The 24,950-nt window shown below is 40.3% G+C and overlaps 1 protein-coding gene across 2 annotated transcripts in view; it reads left to right on the top strand.

The window, feature by feature from the left end:
- The window catches only part of DDC (dopa decarboxylase), an 83,006-nt gene extending 58,420 nt beyond the window's left edge, over positions 1-24,586 (top strand). The window contains exons 10-15 of one of the 2 annotated variants that reach the window (XM_075271143.1): positions 1,776-1,852; positions 10,634-10,653; positions 12,823-12,921; positions 17,109-17,210; positions 22,676-22,896; positions 24,448-24,586. In XM_075271143.1, the coding sequence (XP_075127244.1) occupies positions 1,776-1,852; positions 10,634-10,653; positions 12,823-12,921; positions 17,109-17,210; positions 22,676-22,882 (505 nt within the window). In that variant the 3' untranslated portion in view covers positions 22,883-22,896; positions 24,448-24,586. The remainder of the gene's footprint in view (positions 1-1,775; positions 1,853-10,633; positions 10,654-12,822; positions 12,922-17,108; positions 17,211-22,675; positions 22,897-24,447) is intronic. The other variant, XM_075271142.1, reaches the window with a different exon arrangement.
- Positions 24,587-24,950: the final 364 nt, after the last annotated feature.

The following is a 24,950-nucleotide window of genomic DNA, read 5'->3' as shown; positions in this document are numbered from 1 at the left end:
CCGAACAGCACGCTCGCATAGAAATGAATGGACGTAGCCGGCACGCGGGGGGTTAAGCGGCCGGCCGCCGTCAAAGCGGAAGCACCAGGTGCATCCATTCATTTCTATGGAGCGTGCTGTTCGGATCGGCTGATCCGAACAGTACTTGCTCATCTCCAATAAAGAACTAATTTTTAAAGGGGTTCTATCAGCAAAATGATGCTGTATGAGCCTCACATATGCGTGAATAGGCTGTTCAGGCACCGCTAATGTTATTTTAACCCCCCCCCCCCCCGTTTTAAAATAAAACCATAAAAACATATATGTAAATTATACTTATCGTGCACGCTGGGCAGTCCTGCACAGTACGACGTCATCTTACTGTCCCGCCTTCCACTTCTTTCTTCTTCCAGCGACGCCCTCCTGTCCTGGCTCTTCCACACCTTCATCTTTCTTTCTTCCAGAATGAAGAAGTTCGCAAGCGTACTGTGCATGCGCAATACGCTTGCATAGTTCTAAGGGGTACTTAGAACTACAACAAAAATGGCGCCGGCGCGTGTGCAGTAGCGCTCCGGAGGGAAGTGATACTGCGCATGCGCAGGATTTGAACACAACCTGCCGGAAGAACAGAAGATCAAGGCGGGGAAGAGCCAGGACAGGAAGGCGTCGCTGGAACAAGAAAGAAGAGGAAGGCGTAACAGCAAGATGTTGTCGGACCGTACAGGACCACCCAGTGTGCACGATAAACATAATTTACATATGTTTTTATGGTTTTATTTTAAAACGGGGGTGGGGGGTTGTTTAAAATAACAGTGGTGCCTGAATAGCCTTTTTAAGCTGTTCACGCATATGTGCTGGAGGAACTGTAAAGTCTGTTTATTCATATCACTAAGAGCAAACAAACCCTTATTGTAAGATAAGCTTATGGATCCACTACAACAATAATAGAATGGACACACAGACTGCACAGACAGCAGACTTCCAATTCTATGATCACAAAGACTCTAATCTTACAAATATCTATTACACATATGGTACCATACTGTTAGGTCCCTAAGTGTGATTCATGCAGTAAACTATACAAATGTATACTATAATGTTTCTATAAAGTAATCATATGAAATACTGTCCTTATGGCACATTGACAGATCTTGTGAAGTTACTGGAAGAGGTTAATGAAACTGTCTAAGGAAAGGCAGCACTTTTTTTGTTGCAGATTTTGTTTCTAATGTTGAGTCCTCACAAGAGATATAATGATGTGAACTAGAAAAACTAAGCTCTGACTGCTATAAAGATAAACTGAAAAAAAATAAGAAGCACAAAACTGTAAACCTATTTAGAGCAAAATAAACAAAATGGGCATTCAGTGGTGTACTCACCTTAAAGTCTTTTGGACAATAAACTGTTATTTCATTGTATGTTTGCTGCAATGTATAGAAAATCAAAGACTCAGATTTACAGACAGACAGTAGAAATGTAGACAGGCAGTGTACTAGACTGTGCCAAATTTATCACAGTAGCTTATCTGACTATATACCACCTTTTACCTGTCTGACTTTGAGACATTTTATGACACAATTATGGCCCATTTTGACTCGTATAAGCTAAGTTCCATTTTCCTGAATAGCCACGCCCACATGTCTAGTAAATCACACAAATTTTTAGCTTAAATTAGACCATGTGGCACCATAGATGAGCCAAGTTGTGTCATGTTCATGCCAGTGTTTAGTGATAACCAAAATGCTAAGTGTGGGTCAGTGTCATTTTCTGATAACTAATTTCCTTGTGTAAAACAGGGTGAAAAAAAGATCAGACTTAATTGGTGCCTTCAAAATTGATCCTGTTTACCTTCAACATGATCAACAAGAATCGGGTGAGTTAAATGGTCTCAGTTATACATCTTTTAGGGTATGCTCACACATCAGTATGCCATCTGTCCGTTTGAATTCAGTTTGACACTTCAAAATGGACTGATGCACATACTGATTGTATACTGACACCTTTTTATGCTGATAGCAAACATTCTCCATCCCCTAGAGGACAGATAAGGGGATTAAAAGTAGCAATTGTAAACAGAGTAGAGATAAGGAGGACATAAGGACATTTATTATATCTCCTTATAGAGATATCGTTTTGAACGCTTTTTTTCACATTACCTGCAAAGTGGATGGGATTCTTACTAATCCCACCCACACATTTCAGAAAAAAATCTGCAGTGGAAATGCTGTGATTTCAAAAACGCTTACGTTTTTCTAAATCGGAGCATGTAAAGTATACCTACAGAAACACTGGCATTTTCCATATTGATATAATAGAGGCAGAAAGTCTGGAGAGGAAATCTTTGTGGATTTTTTGTGAAACTCACTGCATAAAAAAAGGTAACTTGTTTCTGATGTGGTCTTTTCTGCAACGTTTTTTGGCTGTGGCTCTCTAGGTTGGGCCTTAGCCTCAAAGTGGTTCCCCAAGTCAAACTAAGCAATGCAGACACATCATTATTAATCCTGAATTTCACATGTGAATCATGATATAATACCTTGATCAATGTTAAATAATGAGGACCAAATACAAACGGTTTAAGCACTACCCAAATATATTGCCACTAGATGTTATCAAAAGCCTTTGCCGTGTGTAGTGATGTAATGGCTCCTTCATTTCTAGAGAAAAACTGCATATTAGCAAATAAACACCTCAAATGATCCAAAATAGATCTCATAGTTCAGAAATCTTACTGATAATCTATGTACAATCTCTCCCATTAATATACTCATCCTATTTGCCAAGACCGATGCCAACATTTTAACATCGCTCTAACAAAAAAATTGGACGATAGGCATCCATAGTCGGCTGATCCTTACCTGGTTTCAATATATTTATAATAATTCTTCTCCCATGGATCTGGGAAGTTCACTCTGCTTAAATCATATTCCATAACAGCATATGATTGTGTTACATTAATGTCTCTGAACTTGACACACATTATCACTGGCACGCCATCTGTCCTGGGGGCTTTCCCCAAAGATATGTCATGCAATGTTTGTTATAGTGTTCTTATTGAAAAAGGCCAAGATGAATACGATCTTTGATGGAAACTTTGATAAAAAAAAAAAAAAAACAAAAAAAAAAAAACACCATTTCACAAAATGTAATGATTGCAATGAAAATGATTTCTTGTCTTTTTCCATTTCTACATTTGTAACAGCAAAATATTGATTCAGCGAGTGCTAATCTGAAAAATTGCTGTTCGTTAAGGGTTTTTATTTTGACTACCCAATATATACTGTATACAAACTATAGTTCTAGTCTATTGCGCAATGAGTAGGTCATTCTTTTAGTGCTTTAAGTGATTTACTATATTTTGTGAAATAATTTTTTATGTGAAAAAAGCAAAAAAAAAAACAAAAAAAAAACCAGAGACATATACACAGTGTCAGAATTGTTGCACTTGCTATTCTAATTAAGTAGTGTGCAGTAAAATGACTGAAAAAAACAGAAGAGGTAACAGACTAAAGGAAGGGGAGGAGGAAACACTTGTGCAAGTACTAACAAAAAGAATGTGGTTGGCAACAACACTACTTCTAGTTTTGGTGGCACCACCAGTTGTACATCCTGAGAATGCATATGATGCGACCTTAATTTACCATAGGGTCTTTCTGGACTGTCAAACATGTTTACTTCATCTTATTCACTGATATTATATTATATTGATATTATACTGTTCCCTAGTAGCGATATGCCACCATATGAGAAAGCTAATTCTCCTAGTCAGAGTAGTCTTCCTTCTCTTTTTGTTGCGTTGAATAAGAATACTTATAATACTTAGTAATTTTTGCAAGTAGAGAAGGCAGAGGTGGAAGTGGAAGATATGACTGCTAGTGGTGGAGGTATTAGTGTCAGAGGGTGTGCCTAGATGGCCTCTGCCCACTCCCAGTCCAACTCACTCAGTCAGCGCTCCACTTCCTCTGCCAATGCCACATGTACAAGTAGCAGCACCGACAGCCATTACAGTATGAACATGATGAACCAGAAATTTTCACCTGCATTGCCAACCAGAGCCACAACAGGCAAATGGTTAAAAGTGAAAAGGCAAAAAGGGGGTGTTCAGTGCTGTCAATGGTGTTGTAACATGTAGAAGGACCAAACTGTCTACCACTAGCTTGGAAAAATTTACTTTTGTCAAAATGAATAAGACATAAATCCTGAGGATGTTCACAAACCTCTGGCTGATTAGAGCTGGTACAGTGTCTTTATCATGTTCCATTTACTATATTGCTGATGCAGCCTGATACACCTAAAAAGACAGACATCATCTCTTGACAGCTTTTTGTATTGAAAAGCCACTTCTTCATTACTTCTGAACTAGGCACACATCCACAAACATTTCTCCAAAATAACAAGCCTGTAGCATTTGCAAATCATCATCATATAGCAACCATAACTGTCAATTTTTTTTTGTATCTTAAGCACTACCTGTATTGTTGTTTTCAACAAAATACTAATCTCCCTCTTGAGTGTGATTTATAAAAGGAATGGCTGATACAACCTACCATGGCTTACACACACAGTCCACAGCAAGCACTGTCAAGTGTGTGTCTTTCAAACAAACCATTGAAGCACCATATGTTTTTTTTTTTTTTTTATTAATATTTGATCAAACTCCATTACTCTTCAATGTGTCCCCAGAATTATTTTCCTGGGCCGTAGTCATGCCAGTCTGATGTTATTTAGTTAAAGGTGTGACCGGCACCTACAGTAGTCTATAGGAGAGGGTCCCACCCCAGTATGACAAATGAATTAAAGGATACTGATGACCTCTCTTGTGGATTTGGGGCTGAAAACCCCCTTTAAAACATGAGATGAACTATATAAATATGGAAATGCTGTGATTGTACTGCCCCCCCCCCAAAATGGTCATTTTCACTACACAATGAACTCCGCAAAATCATAAGAAAATGGCGCAAATGCTGTTTTTTTCTAACTCAACCCCATTCTGATTCTTTTAGTTCCCAGTACATTGTATGGAATATTACAATTTGCCCCGCACAAAATAAACCCTCATACAGCTCTTTCAACAGAAAAATAAAAAAAAGTTATGGCTTTCAAAAAAAGGGCAGCAAAAAAACAAATATCAAGGAACGAAACATGGTGGGAAGGGGATAGGGCAGGTTAACACAATAGATCTGACACAATTTTTCATGTCTTTTTTGATTATCTATAACCTGGACTTAAGAATAACATAACTATTTTTCTTTCCTGTATATTTTTCTGTCTTTTTGTATAATGCCTGAAGCAGCCATATATTCCTTTGATGAATTCAAATGTCAATTTACATTTAACAATCAGTCAGTATATTCAGGATCAATAATGATGGTCCTATTGTACATACTCATTGTTTTTTCCTCTAAGGCAGCAAAGTAAAGAAACCGTGGTAGAAACAGGCATGTTACATCAAGTAGTCGGATGACTCAGGAGAACAAATATACAATTATTTGCTTCATGGGGCATGGGACAAAAAGAGGCCTAAAGCTGGAAACGTAAAATGTAAAAATAAATTAACCTAACACTATTGTACACAATGATTCCCAGTCTCCTGCTCCATAAGCTACTGTATATTTAATGTTTAGTGCTTATTGGATTGGTGAAATAAGTAAGCTAAGTAAATACATATAAACGTCTACTCCAATAAATAGCTATCATAACAATATGCAGTATGCTATTTAACAATTCTGAGTTGACCGCATCAAACAACAGTAATCACATTATTTTATCTGCAACCACCAGAAATCCAATAGAATAGAACTACTATATTTTGCCTGACCATTTACTTTCCTCAAACCCATTTAACCGAAGCCTAAATACAATAATGGCAACATCCTTAAAAGAATAAGATTGGATTTTATAGCGCCAAGTACAGAAAACCGTTTACTTGCTAGAAAATTATGTAAAATTTTCATTGGACAGAAGCAGCTGCAGACACCAAGGTTATAATCAATGGCGCACAAACACTCACCAAGCCTACATTATACCGCAGTGGCAGAAAGAGGGCTAGAACAAAAGAGTCATTAGCTGCGGCCTAGTCACTGCAGTATTCCATTAAAGCTCCCATAGTCACACTAATCTAGACTTACCCTATGATTAAGATAATTGTAGGCCAATGGGTGAACTTTAATGTTCTTGCCAATAAAGCTTGGTTATTTACGATGTAGATAAACATGGAATGTTTCCATGTCTAGTAAAGCCCTGTTCAGGTACTACTTTAATTTTTAAGTTGAGGAGTAAAAAAAAACAAAACAAAAAAAAAAGAACAAAACATTATAACTGCCTCCCCAGTCTATATTACCCAAAAATTTACAAAAATCTTTTTTTTTCCTCACGTTTTATGCAATCAAATGTTTCTTTTAAAGTAAAATGTACTTCATCCAAAGCGTTTTTTGGGGAAAATTGTATTCTGTTTGAGCATTTTTATAATTTTCCGTTTTTTTTTTTTCTTCAGAAAACCCAGCATGTTGTTGTATGTATGGTGTTTTTTTTCTGGAATTTTTATTTCCTTTACAGGGGTTTTCTGGGCAAAAAATGTTTTGGTTTTTTTAAGGGTTAATAAATGCATTTTCTGGATGTCTCTAGGAGCTTCTGGCATCTTCTGCATTTGTTGTATATGGTGCAGCTTCCTGCTATGTAACTACCATACTAGCTACCTCTCACCTCACTCTCCCCTTCCTCTTTCCCTCCATCCCATACACCCGCTCCCTGTCTCTCTAGCTATCCTGCCCACTACTAGCCCTTCCCAACTAACTCAGCCAATTCCCCGACCCATTATTCTTGCCTCTCTTCCTTCCAGATTTCCTCCTGTGGGATGGTGCCTCCCTTTTTTCTTACTGCCGGCGTGTGCAATAGTCCCAGCCAATGTTCCCTCTAAGCCCTGAAAGATGCTTAGCAAAATAGCTAGTGAGCTGGGCAAGGCTCCGTCAATGATGGGCGACCTGATGGCCAAACAGTACCACCAGTAGTAAAGAAGAAAACGCTAATCTAGTGTATAGATAGTATAATGATCCTTCCTTAGTCACCCCCTCCCCCACAGACAGATTGGTGCTGAGGAAAGTGACGGGCCGACCCGACACTCAGGGCTCAGGAGGACAGACAGCAATATGGCGGGTGTCATATTAAACAACTGTTGGATGCTGCCTGTCCTCCTGAGTGCATACCTCCCAACTTTTGAAAAGTCGAAAGAGGGACAAAATGTGCAGCATGCGCAGCAAATTTAGCTCCGCCTACTTTTCTGTTGACTCCGCCCATTCTCATTTATTTTTCACATGCTCCCACACAGTATAATCCTCCTACAGTCATCCGTAAATTATATGTCCCCCCCTCTATCTCTCCCCCAGTTTCATATACACCCTTCATCTGCCCCCAGTTTCATGTCCCCCCAACATCTCTGCCCCCCAGATTCATGTCCTCCCATCTCTGCCCCCAGATTCATGTCCCCCATCTCTGCCCCCAGATTCATGTCCCCCATCTCTGCCCCCAGATTCATAACCCCCCCATCTCTGCCCCCAGATTCATGTCCCCTCCATCTCTGCCCCAGATTCATGTCCTCTCCATCTCTGCCCCCAGATTCATGTCCTCTCCATCTCTGCCCCCAGATTCATGTCCTCTTCATCTCTGCCCCCAGATTTATGTCCCTCCATCTCTGCCCCCAGATTTATGTCCCTCCATCTCTGCCCCCAGTGTCATGCCGTCCCCTCCTTCATCTGCCCCCAGTTTCACGTTCCACCTCAGTGTACACATGAAACTTACATTCTACTCGCTCCCCCGCTGCTCTCTCCGTGCCTCTCTCTCTCTCTTGCACACAGTTGTAGGCGCGATGTGACGTCATCACATCGCGTCTACACAGCGACTAGCCGGAATGCAGCGGCAAAGCAAGGAGCTGAGCTGTGACAGCTCCTTGCTTTAGTCGCGTCTGTATTCCTTATTGTGTTGATTCCAATAGTACTGTAGATTTGAATACTTGCTCCCATAGGAGTGCGTGTTAGTGGCCGGAACTTAACCCCTTGGTGTTCGGTCGTTTACATGCATTCCTATGGGTGCGGAGGTATTCGACAAATAGTTTCGAATACTATTCGCTCATCTCTAATTCCTTATTATAGCTCCATATGCTATTTTACCCAGCTTTTCCAGAAGCCTCAAAGGAGCTCTAGATCAAGAAGATTTATTTTATATTATATGACTTCAGTTATTAAGTATGCTATCCTGCTTTCACAGAGCCAAGAAAAACAAATCTGGGGTGGTATGTCATACTATTTAGTACATACAGTATACTATAGTATCAGGACAATAGTGAGGTATAGTATTCTCTAGTATTATCTATCTATTGGTTGTCACTCACCTTTTCAAAGCTCCTGAAAGGTAACCATACATAAGAATACAAGTGTATATAGGAAAGAGGGGAATTATCACATCATAACTGCCCATATGTGCCATTCAGTAGTTAAGGAAAGTTGTGTGATTCATACTGGGTAGCTGTACTGGGTTGTTATCCTGTCAACCTAAGTTAGTGAGGTCCAGCTGGCAGGTGTCACTGTATGTATGGTGCTGCTTGCACTATTAATTCTGATACTAGTGTAGCAGCAATAGCAAATATTTGTGTGTCTTTTCCAGCAGCCTCCTCCTCCACCTCCCCTCTTCATAGACATATGTAGAAAGTAACTCAGTCTCTACAATTCATTTATGCAAAGTCATTTATAACTGGAGCTTTAAATAAATCTCATCTACATATTGTGACTAAAACTTAGTGCATAGAGATGTGTACTGTGCGTTTTCTATAAGTACAGTACACCATGTCAATTATTGCTGTTTATTCCACTGACAGCTTTCAACGTTTGCAATGTAATTTCAGGTGTTTCCTAGAGCTGCTTCCAGGAAAACACAATGCTATATTTCAATATTGTGTTAACATTGACATTGTGTGACTCCAGCTTCGGAGTGAATTAATATGCAGCAGAAATGGAAATGGTCATCTAGTCGTGGGTGGGTGATGGGATTGTCCTCAAGACTAGAGGCGTGGCAGATTATTGTGTACTTTTGATGTGGGTCTTTGTGCTGCAGGTCAGGGGATGTATTCACTTCAATGCTTTCTAACTGGTAATGAGCCATACTATTACAGAGTGAGTCCTACTATTTAGTTTTAGTGTGGCTGGACACATCTAATAATGCTCTGATAAGCATGCAATAACGTTACAGTAATATTTTGTGCAGTAATACTTACAGGAGGACGTCTTCCCACATTTCCCGCCTCTTCCCTTTGGACCGCCATGAGCACTTCTTCCAGACTTGACTCTGTAAATTTTACAGACATCTTTGACTCCTCACTTCTCCACAGCAGCCCCTGCAGCCTAAATTATGCCCCACAGTGGCACAAACAGACTGTGGGGCATAATAGAGGTTGCAGGGGGCTCGCTGTGTGGCATAATAGAGGTTACAGGGGCCACAGTTGACCCTGCAACCTCTATTATGCTCCACAGTTACCCACCCAACTATTATGCCCCACAGTGGCCCACCCATGAACTATTATTATACTCAGGAGTCTTTTCAGACCCCTGAGTATAATAATCAGAGACCCAGGGGAGGTGAGGGAACATAATAAACAGTTTTATTCACCTCTCTGGAAGCCAATGTTAATCCTAGCAGGCTTCAGGCCTGCGCTAACAGTACCATACAGGCCCAAAGCCTGTGCTAGTAGTAACAGCCTGTTACCATACAGGCCCAAAGCCTCTGCTAGCAGTAACAGGCTGTTACTACTAGCATAGGCTTCAGGCCTGTATGGTACTGCTAGCGCAGGCTTTGTGATGTCTGGGACATTACCATACAGGCCCGAAGCCTGCTGGGATTAACATTGGATCCCAGAGAGGCGAGTAAAACTGTTTATTATGTTCCCTCACCTCCCCTGGGTCTCCGATTATTATACTCAGAGGTCTGAAAAGACCCCCTGAGTATAATAATAGAGGTAATGGGTTTGCAACCTGGGCCCAGGCCTGCTCACAGCTACCCTCCGCATCCTATAGTAGAAGGGGAAGCGGGGGGCGGCTATGAGCAGGCTTGGAGACGTAGGTAAATAGGCTGCTACCTGCTGGGGATACTCCAGCAGGTAGCGGCCTATTATAAAACAAAACAAAAGTATTTTAACTTACCGACCTCACCACTGCTCCCGCTACTGCCGCCTCTTCACTTCCCTGGCAATAAGATGTCTGCGTCTTAGCGCAGGAGGCGTAATGACGCCACCTGCACTGAGACACAGAGGTCTAAACCAGTGCAGGAGATGGCCGTTTGGGTTGTTTTCATACCAGCCTTCTCCTGCGCTAGTTTAGAAAAAAAAATCTGATTGCCGCGGCTGCTGCCCCCTCCAGAGTGCTGCCTGAGGCCGCCGCCTCACCTCATTAGAGGTGCGGCCCTGCCTCCAACCCTGACGGTGAATTATCCCCTCCCTTTCACAATCTCTTCAAGGGCTTTCAAATCCTCTTTTGCAGCAAAAAAAATATAATGCAAATTGTGTTCACATACTGTTGCATCTTATTGCGGAAGAAACCTTCTTTAACATAGTTTACATTATACAAATATGTCAATTTCTTATTTTTACTAATCCTATTTTGCTGTGTCTTTTCAGGACTGGTGACAGACTACAGGGTAAGCAGTTTAAAGCTCTATTCTTTATCAAGTGGCTGGAAAATGATTAACAAGTATTATTTATAAATACACATACAGATGTAGCAGAGCTAACCCGAACTTAGTTAAACTATTGCAGCATGATATCTTATCAGGAAAGACAACAAAAAGTAATAACATTTTATTAGAATAAACATGTTTACACAATAAATAAATACACTACTGAACCTTGTTATGACATATATTCATTTATTATTTATTTTTGTACATGTTTTACATAGAACAGTCCTTACCATTATCATTAAAGGTTTTGTTCAAGCTTTTTATATTGAGGACCTATATTTAGGATAGATCATCAAACTCCAAACCCCATCAATCAGCTTTTCCCAGCAGTTTCTAGGGCCAAGACTACACAGTGGATGAAGCTGGAAGCAGACGGCTCTTTTCACTGAATGGTAGCTTTGTCGGAGTACTGCAGCTCATCTACAATCCAGGATTTTTTGTATGATCACAAGTGACATAGTAGCGTTACAGTTGCAACAGGGCCTCTAAGCCAGGGGACTAACATAGGTTCCCCCTTACCGCACACTAAATGCTAAAGCAGTCCCACAATATCCTGTAGCTGAAACAATAAGTTGACTCTTACAGAACCCCACACACTGATTCAAGCAGCCTGGTATTGTGATATGTTTGTGGCAGAAAGTAGGGTCTCAAGTGTTAGGAAACAAATATCTTAAATAATACTGCTCCAGTATTGCAGGTCCTGTGCTTCGCTGCGGATGGGCATAATAGTTCTCTAATCCAACTCAGCTCATATGTGGTATTATACATAAATCAGCTGCCACATTCTGTCCATCTCCAGGGAAAACTCACATGGATGTGGGCAAAGGGTCAGAATTTATAGGGAATACATAAGCGTTATCAGCTGCTAGATGCCACAGCCCTTATCATGGAAAAACTCTTTGTTTAGGTTTAGACCAAATGTTGCAGCTCAGCACATGGCCATGTGTACCTACAAAATCATGTAGCATTAACAGTGTACAATCATTAAGCAATCAATTTTTATTGATCCAATTAAAATTAGTGACAGTTGTTGTGGCAATATGGTTTTTAGCCACAAACTGTCCATGTCTAGCATTGCCCTAAAAAAAGTGTAATCAGCTGGCAGATTAGTTTTACAGGTGGTGTAGGTAGCATACTGTACCTTCTTACTGAAAGAGGGACAAAATCGTTGAATTTATATTCCAAAAGTCTTGCCTCCAACCTACCCAGTTTGGTTCTGCATATTTCCAACCATAACTCTTTCTCTCCAACACAACTTACCATCTGTTCAGTGGCCCCAACACAGTATAATGTCCCCTTGTAACCCCTTCAGTATAGAGTCTCCTCTCATTGTGGCCCAGTAAAATAGTAGCCACTAATTGTTGTCAACACAATATAATGTCCCTGATTGTGAGCCCCATAGTATAATGTCACCCTGAATGTGATCCCCACATTATAATATCACCCTTAATATGGCCCCCATAGTATAATGTCCCCAATAATGTGGCTCCCACAGAATTATGTCCCTTTAATATGGCCAGTACAGCCTAATGCCCCCCTTAATGTGGACCCCACACATCACTACATCACTCCTATATTCTTCCAGAGACCTGAGCCGAATGGTGAAACAAGGGGGTTGACTGTTCTCGCTTCACCACTGTATTCAACTCATGTATATCATCAAAAGCCAGGACTGTCCCACTGAATCTTTGACAGTAGGGAGGTATGAAATAGCAATGCCAAATTATCTGCTCTGTTATGGTCCAACTTTATTCAAAGCAAGCTGCATCCTACAAAACAAGGTGTATGGGCAACAGGGTGAAGTTTGGGTGCAGTAAGAAAAGGGAGGGGGGCCCAAGCCAAATTCTTGCATCAGGGATCATGGGCCTTTAGCTATGCCCATGAGCAATGTGCCCTATTATTCTAATGTCGTGAGGGAGGCAGATGAAAACACACAACATGCCTCTAAGACGTCAAATTATTCGCAAAACTGGAAAAGATAACATCTAGGTGCTGAAATATGATAATGTATTTAAATATTATTATGTAACGCTAAACAGAACCAGTAATGTTTGCATCATAATTGCGAAGTTATGAATACGTGTTGTATAACTTGGTTACAAAGTCTTTTTTTTTTTGTGTGAAAAGCATTGGCAGATTCCCCTGGGAAGAAGGTTTCGTTCTCTAAAATTATGGTTTGTTTTAAGAATGTATGGTGTTAAAGGTCTCCAGGATCACATACGAAAGGTAAAAACATTCAGACCGCACATAATTTTTCTTGCCAATCAATAGCCATCATCTATAACATTAAAGGGATGATGCAACACATTTTTGTATTATTATATACTGCTGCTAGTGGGCCTGTAAACATAACAAATAAGTACTCACCTAAGCCCGAGCCTACATTTTCCAGCAGTGGGCACTCTGTTCATTTGTATATAGGTCCCCCGTTTGTGCCGTTGAGCCTTATTGGCAGCAGTGCTCCCCTTGTACAACAGGATGTCATAGCCAGGGGGCTAGTATTCAAAAGAATGGAACTCCTGTCTTTGGAAGTAGAGAATCGGGAATAGGTGAGCATTTATTTGTTATGTTAGGACAACTAGCAGTAGTTATAAACAATAAATAAAGTTACTCTAAGCCATAGGGAATTTATATTATAGCGTACTAGAAAACGTACCCAACACAGACTAGGTATAAAGTATTCTGTCTGTTCATTGGATTTATGTTAAAGGGATTCTACCATTAAAAATCTTTTTTCTGTGGCTAACACATCGGAATAGCCTTTAGAAAGGCTATTCGTCTCCTACCTTTAGATGGGATCTCCGCCGCACCGTTCCTTAGTAATACCGTTTTTTACCGGTATGTAAATTAGTTCTCTGGCAGCGATGGGGGCGGGCCCCAGCGCTGAAGATGCGATGAGGGCGTCCCCACCGCTGCCCGAGAACAGGATCCTGCGCCGCCTCTATCTTCTGCTGGATCCTCCCCTTCTTTCTTCGTCTTTCTTCGGCGGCTTCACCTCTGTCGGCTCTGACACTAGTAGAGCCGAATGCGCATGCGCGGCCATAGTTCCGAGGCCGCAATTGCGTCCATACGCATTCGGCTCTACTAGTGTCAGAGCCGACAGAGGTGAAGCCGCCAAAGAAAGAAGGGGAGGATCCAGCAGAAGATAGAAGCGGCGCAGGATCCTGTTCTCAGGCAGCGGTGGGGACGCCCTCATCGCATCTTCAGTGCTGGGGCCCGCCCCCATCGCTGCCAAAGAACTAATTTACATATCGGTAAAATCCGGTATTACTAAGGAATGGCGCGGCGGAGATCCCATCTAAAGGTAGGAGACGAATAGCCTTTCTAAAGGCTATTCCGACGTGTTAGCCACAGAAAATAGATTTTTAAAGGAGTTGTCTCACGAAGTAAACTCTGCAGGACCTTTATCCTGCTCAACATTTCAGTCTGAGCACACCGAGTCTAAACGTGGGCAGGACTGGTAGCGGTTGGTGGTCACATCCACTTGGATAAGACATATGCACTGCGTCTGTGCGGCTGCACTGATATCTATGCTCATAATAACTAATGTAAATTTCAGGTATCATTTACACCAGCAATCTGGCATAAATGATCATAAATATAATAGGGTCTGTCGCTCATCACTCTCCACACCCATTCCAGGAAAGTGGCGAGGGCTATGTCAAAAGAAATAGGATGCACATTTTTTGTGACATTCAGGTTTTTTTAAACTGGCCCATACGGCATTGTAACATCGGCTAAAAATCACACCTTGTTATTGCTACTACTGTGATTTATTACAAAAATATTCCCACTCCTGACACTTGTGCTGGGGGGTTGCAGACCCCCTGATATATTACTGTGTATCGCTTCATTGCGGGTTGCTCCTTTTCTATGTAGTTTTTGGTGCCTGTTCTCCCCCAGCTGCTCGACATTAGGTACTACACTATTGGCGTATTAGCCAATTACACTGAGGGACTGTTGTAGTTTTCTGTATTATTTTACTCTGTTATTTGTCCAATAATTTTTTTAACTATATAAATTCTGCCTTGAACTAAAGATTCCCTAGTAAATTATTTACTAGGAATGTGCTTTCTGACAACCACATGTGCTGTTTGTATAACAATGTAAAGTTCTGTGGAATATTTATAAATAAAATTATATTATTTATTTTATATTATTTTATTGAGATTATATGTATTATTATTATTACTGCCGTTGCCATACACTTTGAGTGACTATACTGTTTCTCCCATAATTTCTCATATGTATGTACACTTCACCAGAGCCACATTAACCAACAGGGCCAACGTTGCACTTGCACCAGGCCCTATGGTAGCAGGGTCCCCTTGGGACAGTGGGACCATCCTGCATTTCCTGTCCTGCTATTCCAGGCAGTGGGTCCAGGATGCCCCAACTTCAACTCATCAATATTCTCAGCCATCCACCTCATGCTTCACCATTCGTCCCATCTCTGCAGGCGCAATGTGATGACGTCACTTACAATGTACCTGCAGTGTTTTTTTTTATGTTTGTTTGGTAGGAGAGGGACATAATATTCTAGGGGCAACTGCAGGGAGACTTTAAACTGTGTGGGCAGCTGGAGGGGGAAATTAAACTGAGGGCAACTGGAGGGGGAAATTATACTGTGGGGGCAGCTGGAGGGGGACATTAGGACATTAAGCTGCGGGGGTAGCTGGCGAGGGACATTAAGCTGTGGGTGAGTTATTTCTAAGTGGTGGTGATGGGGGGCACTTACGAACCTTTGCATTGTGCCCAGGGGTGAACCTTCCCCTTTCGCCACCCGAGGCGAACTACAGAAAGCCGAGTGGAGGGGGCGGGCCTTAGCGCGGTTCGCAGGCAGAGAGCAGGAGGCTGCTGGAGCAGCGCTGCTCCAGTGGCCTCCCCAATCCACCGCTCGGTGCTAAGCCAGTCCAGGACAGCTTGTCCTGGACTGGATTAGGGAAGCAAAAATGCCGCCCTCCCTGGGTCCCTGACATAGCGCCGCCTGAAGCGCTCGCTTCAGGTCGCCTCATGGGAGGTGCGGCGCTGATTGTGCCCACCAATGTGTTAAAGTGGCCCTGCACTTGACTAGGCCAAGTGGATGTTCATTTCAATGGGGATAAAGTAAAAAGCTGCTGTCAGACCCTTCTCGCAGCAGCTTATCTCCTATGTGAATTGTGCAAAGCATCAGTGCCCTTTGCAATCTGGGTGTCCTCAGGGTTGTGATTTTTCTTCGGTAGACCTGCTAGAATGGCTGTAGGTCTTTCTTAACTTTCAACCTTAGCATTGCAATGATTAGAAACCATGAGCAAGCTCTGCAGATATAATTGGCATGCTCCCAGACATAAAATGGTCATCATATGTCCCCAAACAGTATAATGGTATTATATATATATTATACTATTCAGCCTTGATACTGTATATTGCCCCTCCTTATTCCCCACACAGTATAACAGACTCTGGCCCTGCGTTCCCCTTATAGTTACTTGCTGCTGTGCGACAGTGCACTGCATGCAGAACCCCTGGACGTGTACTTTACTGTTCATTCTAACTAGGTTGAGAACATGAGTGAGTACTCTTTTCAGCCACAAGTGGGGGAGGGAGCCTGTAAGCTGCTGCCGACGGAAGATTTTTTTAATAATTGTAGAATGTGTGTGTTGCCAACTCACTATGGTCTACCATCAGTCACGTATCTGTTTTGCACAGGGTAAGGCCCCTTGCAGATGACCGTGGGCGAGATCTGTGTACTATCCTTATTTTTCGTGGATAGTACACTGACTCATTAATTTCTATGGGTGCATGCACACAGCCATGTTTTTCACTGATCAGTGTGTGAGCTATGATTCTGCACCACATCATATAGAACATGCCCTATTCTGTTCAGTTGTTGTGGAGAACCCTTGCGCATATGGGAGACTAAAAACCTAGGACGGCTCACTAATGTGCTCAATGTCTCATCAGTGTGCCACCCTTTTCACAGACAAGCTAGGGATATAATTAGATGTCACCTGTATTTTATATGGTGGATCCACAAACTAGGATCACACACTGATGGCATACTGAAGACACTGTCAGTTTTTGCGGACATTCTTCACTGATCCTGAAGAAACACTGAACATACACTGAAGACACTGTCCACAAAAACTGAAGACTAATTACTAGTTTGCTGACTGCAAAATACACACAGTCATCTGCAACTAGCCTAAGGCCCGGTTCACATCAGCGTTTGGGTTTCCGTTCGTGGAGTCTGTTTGAAACCCCCCCAAATGGAAACCTATATGCATTAAAACTTTAAACTCCATTTTTTGCTGAGTCAGATTTTTTTTTTTTTTTTTTTTTTTTTAACTGAACTGAATTTAACTGAGCTAATATTTCTAGTTACATGGAAACATATTCTAATTTATCAATGTATATGTTTTTATTTTTTCTAGCATATACGATTAGCACAGGAATTTCTGGAGTTTGTACAAAATGATGACCGGTTTGAAATATGTGCCCCGGCTATTTTGGGTCTTGTATGCTTCCGTTTAAAGGTAGGATTTTTTTTTTTTATATTTGCTATGACTTGTCTATGAATGTATTTTATACTACCTATACATAGCAATAAGAATATGGTGCATGTATATTTCTAGTAATGACTGGGGACATCACACAATTGTGCATTCACACGGAGTAAAATGGAGTGGCATTTATGGAGCCTTACATTTTTTGGAGCGTTTACGGAAGCGTGTTTTTCTACACACGTAAACGCTCCAAAAAACGCTCCGTAAACTCCACGTGTAAAAAACGCTCCAAAATACGCGTGTAAATTTTTTTACACGTGTAAAATTACACTCCAAAATACAGTCCATTTTACTGTCCATAGTGAAATAAACAAACAACAAGGTAAGTATGACATCTGGTATCCAAATGTTGTAGCATCAATACACATGATATAATGTTAAAATTCCACAATTTTATTAAACAACGATATACAAAATACAAAAACAATATGGACAATATCAGGATGAAGAAATACAGGTACAAAAAGCTGGGTATTGCGAAGTGCCAGCTAGGAAGCTGGTCCCTGGAAGTACTACTTAGTTGTTAAAAAATAATACAGGATATGTGTAGCCAGTATATAGTCTCACCTGAGACACACTGATTGTACAAACACGATTCACATGTGTGGCGTTATCTTGAAACCATATTGATGCAAGTGCATACATTAATAAAGAATGCCAATACTCTATTATATACAATCCCATAAATGGATGTCCATTATGGTTGAAAAAACGTTATAAATGCAATATAGCCTAGTACACATACATGTCCTATTATGAAGTTTTTTGGCAAATTAGCACTTACCCATAATAGGGTCACTAAAGTAGACTAGCAGGGGCTAGCACCGCAATGCCCGAACCCCGACGCGCGTTTCGGCGCAATGCCTTCGTCAGGAGGTGGAGTCAGGGGATAAAGCAGATCGCTATATATATATGCCGGCATATAAACGATTGTCCAATAGGATCGTAATGCGTATCTGCAAGAGATCGCTGTGAGTGAGTCTATGCCGTAATGAAATGGCGGCGCATGCGCACGGATGCCTCTAAGGGCAGTCACATGACCCGTCAGCTGACGAACAAAATCTCGCGCAGGTATGCGCGGTTGTTCAATGTCTCAGCCCGGACATGTGACTACACAGGCGCATCCGCGCACGCGCACTTCACTCGGCATTCAGTGACAAAAACGCAGGGTAACGATCCTCAATGGACAACATAACCTATTTAAGAACGGAGGGTTCAACAAGAAGAAAGGTGTAGAATATATCAAACACCCATAAAAGAGGTATAATTATAACTACCTTTACCTCATATAAGGTGATAAATAGTGATATGATATGATGAATATAAAGTGATGACGTGCAAATATTAAAAACATAATACATCACCAAATAGAATAATGCTAACAGGACCAAACATGTATATAGGATCATAAATAAAACATAATCACCTACAAAAAACAATACAATATTGGTGCAATCATCTACTAGTGTAGTGTGAAGATATTAATAATACCATGTGATAAATATATAAAAATTATGAATGTGAAAATATTAATAATACCATGTAATAAATATATAAAAATAAATTATGAATAATAATTTAACAATTCTTGATTGGAGAAACCCGAAAGGACAAAACGATTCATGATGACATAGCGATCCTAAAACTACAAAAAAGAGGAAAAAAAAACAAAAAAAAAAACAAACCAAATTATTAACAATAAAATACACAATAAACAAAAAATAGAAAAAATAATAAAAAATAAAAATATATACATATATATATCCCAAACACCAACAATAAATTATAAATAAATTTAAAATATACCAAAGCAAAGCCCATGTATTATAAAAAAGATGAAAAGCCAAGGGTCTCATTTAGACCATTTGGAGCGAGAGATACTGCAACAAATACTGAAATGATGTGGGCTGAAAATGTGTAGTGCAGGTCAGAATCTGCTGCAAGATTTTAAGTACAGGACATGGATGAGATTTTAGTAACATAATACACTTTTAAAAAGTCATATGTCCATCAATTTCAACTAGAGAATGGGAAAGAGCATGACGGAAGGAGATAAATATCACTATGTAACACAAATTTTGTTCCCAGCTTTTGAATGTTATATTCCAATTGCTTATGTATAAAACAAATTAAAAATTGCTTACATTCATCATAAACTTCGCTTTTGTGACCACGGCAATGAAAATTATGCATTTTTACTATAGAAACAAACAATTTTGCATCTTCTCATTTATACAGTCAGACTAAGAACACTATATGCATTGCAAATTTACACAGATTTCCAAAAACTGTTCATAAGTGTGTGGTTTTCCGATATTTACGACTATACTGCAAATCAGTTTCACGAATCAATCCCCAAATATAGTCGCCCATCATGTTTTTGTTATATTGTCCTTGGTAACGGCGTTCAAAGTTCATAATGTCCTGGTGAAAGTGCTCGCCTTGCTCCTCTGAATAAGCTCCCATGTTCTCTTTGAACTTATCAAGATGAGCATCACGGATATGGATTTTGAGTGACATCCTGCAGCCCATTGCAACATAGTTCTTTATCAGAGTCTGAACCAGTTGTACATAGTTTTCATCTTTATGATTGCCTATGAAGCCACGAACCACTGCGACAAAACTGTTCCAAGCTGCTCTCTCCTTCCTATTCAGCTTCTTGGGAAATTCACTGCACTCTATGATCTTCTTGATTTCTGGTCCGACGAAGACACCAGCTTTGATCTTTGCTTTAGACAACTTAGGGAAAAGATCATGGAGGTAATTGAAAGCTCTCGACTATCCACTTACCTTCAAGAGTTTTCTTGCAGTGCTCACATGTGAAATGAGGAGCCCATGGTTTGTCTTGGTCACCAACAGGCATGCCGAAGTATGCTTTGTAGGCCTCACACATCTTAGCAGATGCTTCCACAGGGTACTTTTTCGCTCTTGTCTTTATAAACTGGCCACATACGTAGCAAAATGCGTCTCCTGGATGTATGCAACCTCTTGATGCCATCTAAATTGACTAAGTTGCTGTGTACTGTAAGGAAAAAGGATGTCTCTCCAAAAGCGCTGGAGTCAGTAGTAAGGGGAAGTGGCACCACAGAAAATGCTGTAACGCTATTGAAAAAGGGCCACGTTCCCTTACTACTGACTCCAGCGCTTTTATTATCTATAGCGGACCCTGTTGGCAAACAAGCGGAGAATCCGCTGTTATTCTCCTTTTTCTTGAACATATGGTGATATTCCCTTCGTGCTACTATCAGCTTACATTAAGAGTCTGATGAAGGTATTTTTATATACCGAAAAACGTTTAACTCTGTCTCTACTGACATCACAAGTGTTTAATAAAAAAACAAGCATTTTGGCACAACTTAAGTGAGTCTGAGTTGCAGTCACTGATCGATGCTCTCCGGGTATGATCCTTTAACCAGTTTTCTACCCAATTACAAACTATATTTTCCCGAGCCAATGGACCTGATTTTACCCATTAAACACCTATGGGGGACAGTGACAAATGCCTTTGCAAAGTCCAGGAACACAATATTCACAGCCCCTCTGTCCAGACTTCTACTGACCTCTTCATTAAAACATATCACAGTAATCTGACAACTTCTATCCTTAGTAAAACCATGATGTCTGTCACCTACATATAGTCACTAGAGATGAGCGAACACTGTTCGGATCAGCCGATCCGAACAGCACGCTCCCATAGAAATGAATGGAAGCACCTTTGACGCCGGCCACCGGCAAAGTCAGCTTCACAGGTGCTTCCATTCATTTCTATGGGAGCATGCAGTTTGGATCGGCTGATCCGAACAGTGTTCGCTCATCTCTAATAGTCACATACTCCTAAATATATAGTCAATGAAGAGACCCTAAAATAGTTTCCCTACAATGGATAATATACTCACTGATCTGGGGAACTTGTAAAGCTCTTTGTGAGAATAGGTACCACGTTTCCCTCGCACCATTCCCTTGGCATTATAAGAGTTTCTAGAGAATCCCTAAAAATTAAGAATAAGAATACAGCAATGACTAGACTAGAATTTATTTATACTATTTTGGTGCATTTTTGTCGCATTGTGGTGCTTCCTTTTTCTGAGAATGTACACCTACATGGCTAGGAAAAGTTTAGCCCAAACTAGATGCACCACATTATGCCAAAGATGTGCATGATTTACACCAGTGTCTAATCAGAATCACAATAGTAAATCTGGCCATTGTTTAGTTATAAAAACATCTATACAAAACCAAGAGATAATTTATTTAGAAGTGAGGTTCCAGCAAAAAGAGTATTAGCTGCTACCACGGTAGTTACGCCACTGCTGTCATAGGAGAATTAGCATAATTATACATGTGACTTATAGTTAACCATAAAGAAATAAAGAACATTCTGTGGCCTAAACATTGGGCCTGTCTCCCTTCAAAACAGTACTTAGCAAATTATTTTGTAATATTTATCAAAAACAGTGTTTGTGAACTCGCCAGGTTTCAAGTAACTAGATCATAGGCAAATGTCAGCAATAAAGGAATTAGCAGTATGCATATATACCGTGTGATTACAATATAGTCACAATTGATTAGTAAAGGCTAGAATTATTATTTTTCTTTATCCGTTTTTAATATAAAAGCTAGATTGCAGTTCAACTTTCTATTAAACTTTTTTTTTTTTTTTTTTTTTACTATGGAATGCTCCATGTTATAGAGAACACTTCTGTATAGCAGCATATGAAATCTAGGTGGCTACCAAGGAAACTGTACAGGTTGCCTGTCACTTGCATTGCAACTTGTATGAAATCACATGGAGTGGCTTTTGAACTATGAAGACTATTTTGAAAAGATTCTCCAAAGATACAATGCCAATACATTTAGGGGACTGGATTTCTGTAATACTGTGTAAGTCTCCTGAATAGGGTTGAGGGATCGGCATCGGAAATGATCGGATCGCGATCGAGTAAATTTCACAATCGCGATCGGGTACGGATCCCGCATAAAGAAAAGATCGGGAACGGAATTCCGATGCCGATCGCTCAACCTTACCTGCATAGAACCGCTGCCGCTTCCCGGAGCTCCCAGTCGTCGCTCTCCGTCTTCTACTCTGTCATTCACACGCCGGCAGAGCGCTGTACTCGCCCCCTGCCTCCCTAGGTTAGTGTTACAGATGCTGGGAGAAGGTGGGGACTGTTGTAGCTTAGAAGAGTGTGAACGAGTACTGGGAGGGGAATCGTGAGTGATGCACTGCCCCCAGTGCACCCACTGCATCATTTACAAAATACATCAAAATGTATTATCTGTAAATCTATCTTTATCACTGTAATGTGCTCTGTAACACTCTAGTGACAATAGATTATGCTCAGGGGAGGTGGTAGATGTCCTTTAATCATATTATCTTGATTAGATACAGGGAAAATATCACACATAAAACATGATTTTTTTTTGTAATCTTTTAGGGATCCAACGAATTGAACAAATCACTTCTCCAAAAAATAAATAACTTAAAGAAAATACATTTAGTACCATGCTGCTTACAAGATAAGTTTATTCTACGGTTTGCTGTGTGTGCTCGAACTGTTGAATCCAAACACATTGTATGTGCCTGGAAACACATTGAAGAACTGGCCACTGAACTCCTAATGACAGAAGATGAAAAAAAATAGTAAGACTCTTTATGGTAAGAATCTGGTATTTCTTAATTTTCGTTAATCATTTCTGTACTGTCAGTCTATTATAATTAAATTAGGCCAAATGTGAACAGTCACTCAAGACACCTAAATTAGTTTGTTGTAGAACGGTTAAACTATAATAAATAAATAAATATATATATGTGTGTGTGTGTTTTTGTTGTTTTTTTTTTTTTTCATTTTTTAAAAGCATTTATAAGGTCAGGCAATGATGGTAGACAGGAAGGTCTGGCTTGCATTGGTTTTTCGAAATTATTCCCACGGAGTAACGCGCCGCTCATTCTGACACCTAAACACGTGTCAGAGTGAGGCGCTTCAAAACAGATCCCATTGACTTCAATGGGTGCCGGCTTACGCGCGTTACACATTGAAATCAATGGGTTACTCCATGAGCACAGGGCCTAAAGGTGCTTAGTGGGCTCGAGGCTAGGGCTCTGTGCAGGGCACTGAAGTTTATCCACACATAACTTCTCAAACCATGTCTTTACAGACCCTAATGTGTACAGGGTTACAGTCATGCTGGACCAAGAAAAGGTCTTCCTTTATGCTGTTACAGTTTAGTAACAGGGACAATACACATTTATTGTAATGAATTGTAGATGTGATCAAGTCCCCTAGTGGTAAAGTACCCCAATATTTGGTATCAGCATGTCTATAGCAACCTAACATATACTGTAATTCCCCCATGGTGAGACTATTAGAGGATTATTTTAAAGGATTATCTTATTATATTATACACTAATTCACCCACATGATAAATGGCATAAAAAATAAAAACAATGCCAAAAATCTATTTTTGTTTATTCTCCGCCACTCAAAAAAACAGAATAATGATCAAAAAGTCACAATGAAAATTACATTATCCTGCAAAAACTCCATTGATGGAGAAATAATAAAAAAAAATGGGTTATGGGTTTCAGAATATGGCGATCAAAAACAAATGCTTTAATTAAAAAAATTGTTTGTTTTTTTTCTTTTCTGGCACACTAATTTCAAAGGTGCTAATCTGCGTATGGTAACCTGATGCAGTTCCGCATGGAATTTGTGTTAGTAAGTGATACATTTGTGTATAGTTTACATTCAGCTACATAAATACTCTACATTCGTATAGAATCATTAAACTTAAGTAGTTTTCAAATAAATTTGATTAGTAATTGGTTTCAAGGGTTCTAATGCACCATTCCACTTAGGGTCCATTCACACGGAGGAAAATGGTGAGGAAGTTGGTGTGGAATTTCAGTGCTGAAAAAAAAGCCTCCCATTGACTTCAATGGGTTCCTTTTTCTGTTAGCAGGAAAAAAAAAAAAACATTGAAGTTAATGGGAGGCTTTTTTTTCAGCGCTGAAATTTCACACCAGATTTCTCACTATTTTCCATCCATGTGAATGGACCCTTATACAAGATGGAAAATTTTGTAACCAACACTAAGGAACTGATTCCTAATAAAACTTCTAAACACACGAGCAAGAGGCTCACATGCAGCTGCTATGGATTTTAGTTTTAGTATGTGCAAATAACTAATTGATTTTTCTGTTTTTCAGGCCAAGATACTATATACCATGGAACAAGAAAAACACGTTTAGTAGCACAACTGTAGTTTCATAAAAGTATTCTTATTTTCTTGTGAAATAAATGTGAAGATGTGGCATACACCAACGCTTTATTATTACTACGCCATAAATCAGAACCAAAGCAGAGAAAATAGCAGTATATATACAATACAGACATTTTATTTGTTTGTGCCGCAACCCAGATGGAGGAGACCGGAGGATGGGAATTGTAGTGGTGAATGATGTGTCACCTGCTAGGCAGAGTCACCGCTGAGGGGGTCCTGCAGCACTACCTGATAGTGGTAGTAGTTCCCCCTGGGTGCTTCCAGTTGGAGAGAGGACCTCTTCTCTATACATGTATACACGTGTCAGAGCGCGGCGCTTCAAAACAGATCCCATTGATTTCAATGGGTGCCAGCTTATGCGCGTAACTCATTGAAATCAGTGTGTTACAAAGCCTACCATTGATTTCAATGTGTTACGCGTGTAAGCCA

The sequence above is a fragment of the Leptodactylus fuscus genome, chromosome 4 (genome assembly GCF_031893055.1).
Source record: "Leptodactylus fuscus isolate aLepFus1 chromosome 4, aLepFus1.hap2, whole genome shotgun sequence".
NCBI classification, from domain to species: Eukaryota; Metazoa; Chordata; class Amphibia; order Anura; family Leptodactylidae; genus Leptodactylus; species Leptodactylus fuscus.
Note: the sequence above shows the minus strand (reverse complement) of the source record. Positions and strands in the feature narration are given on the sequence as shown.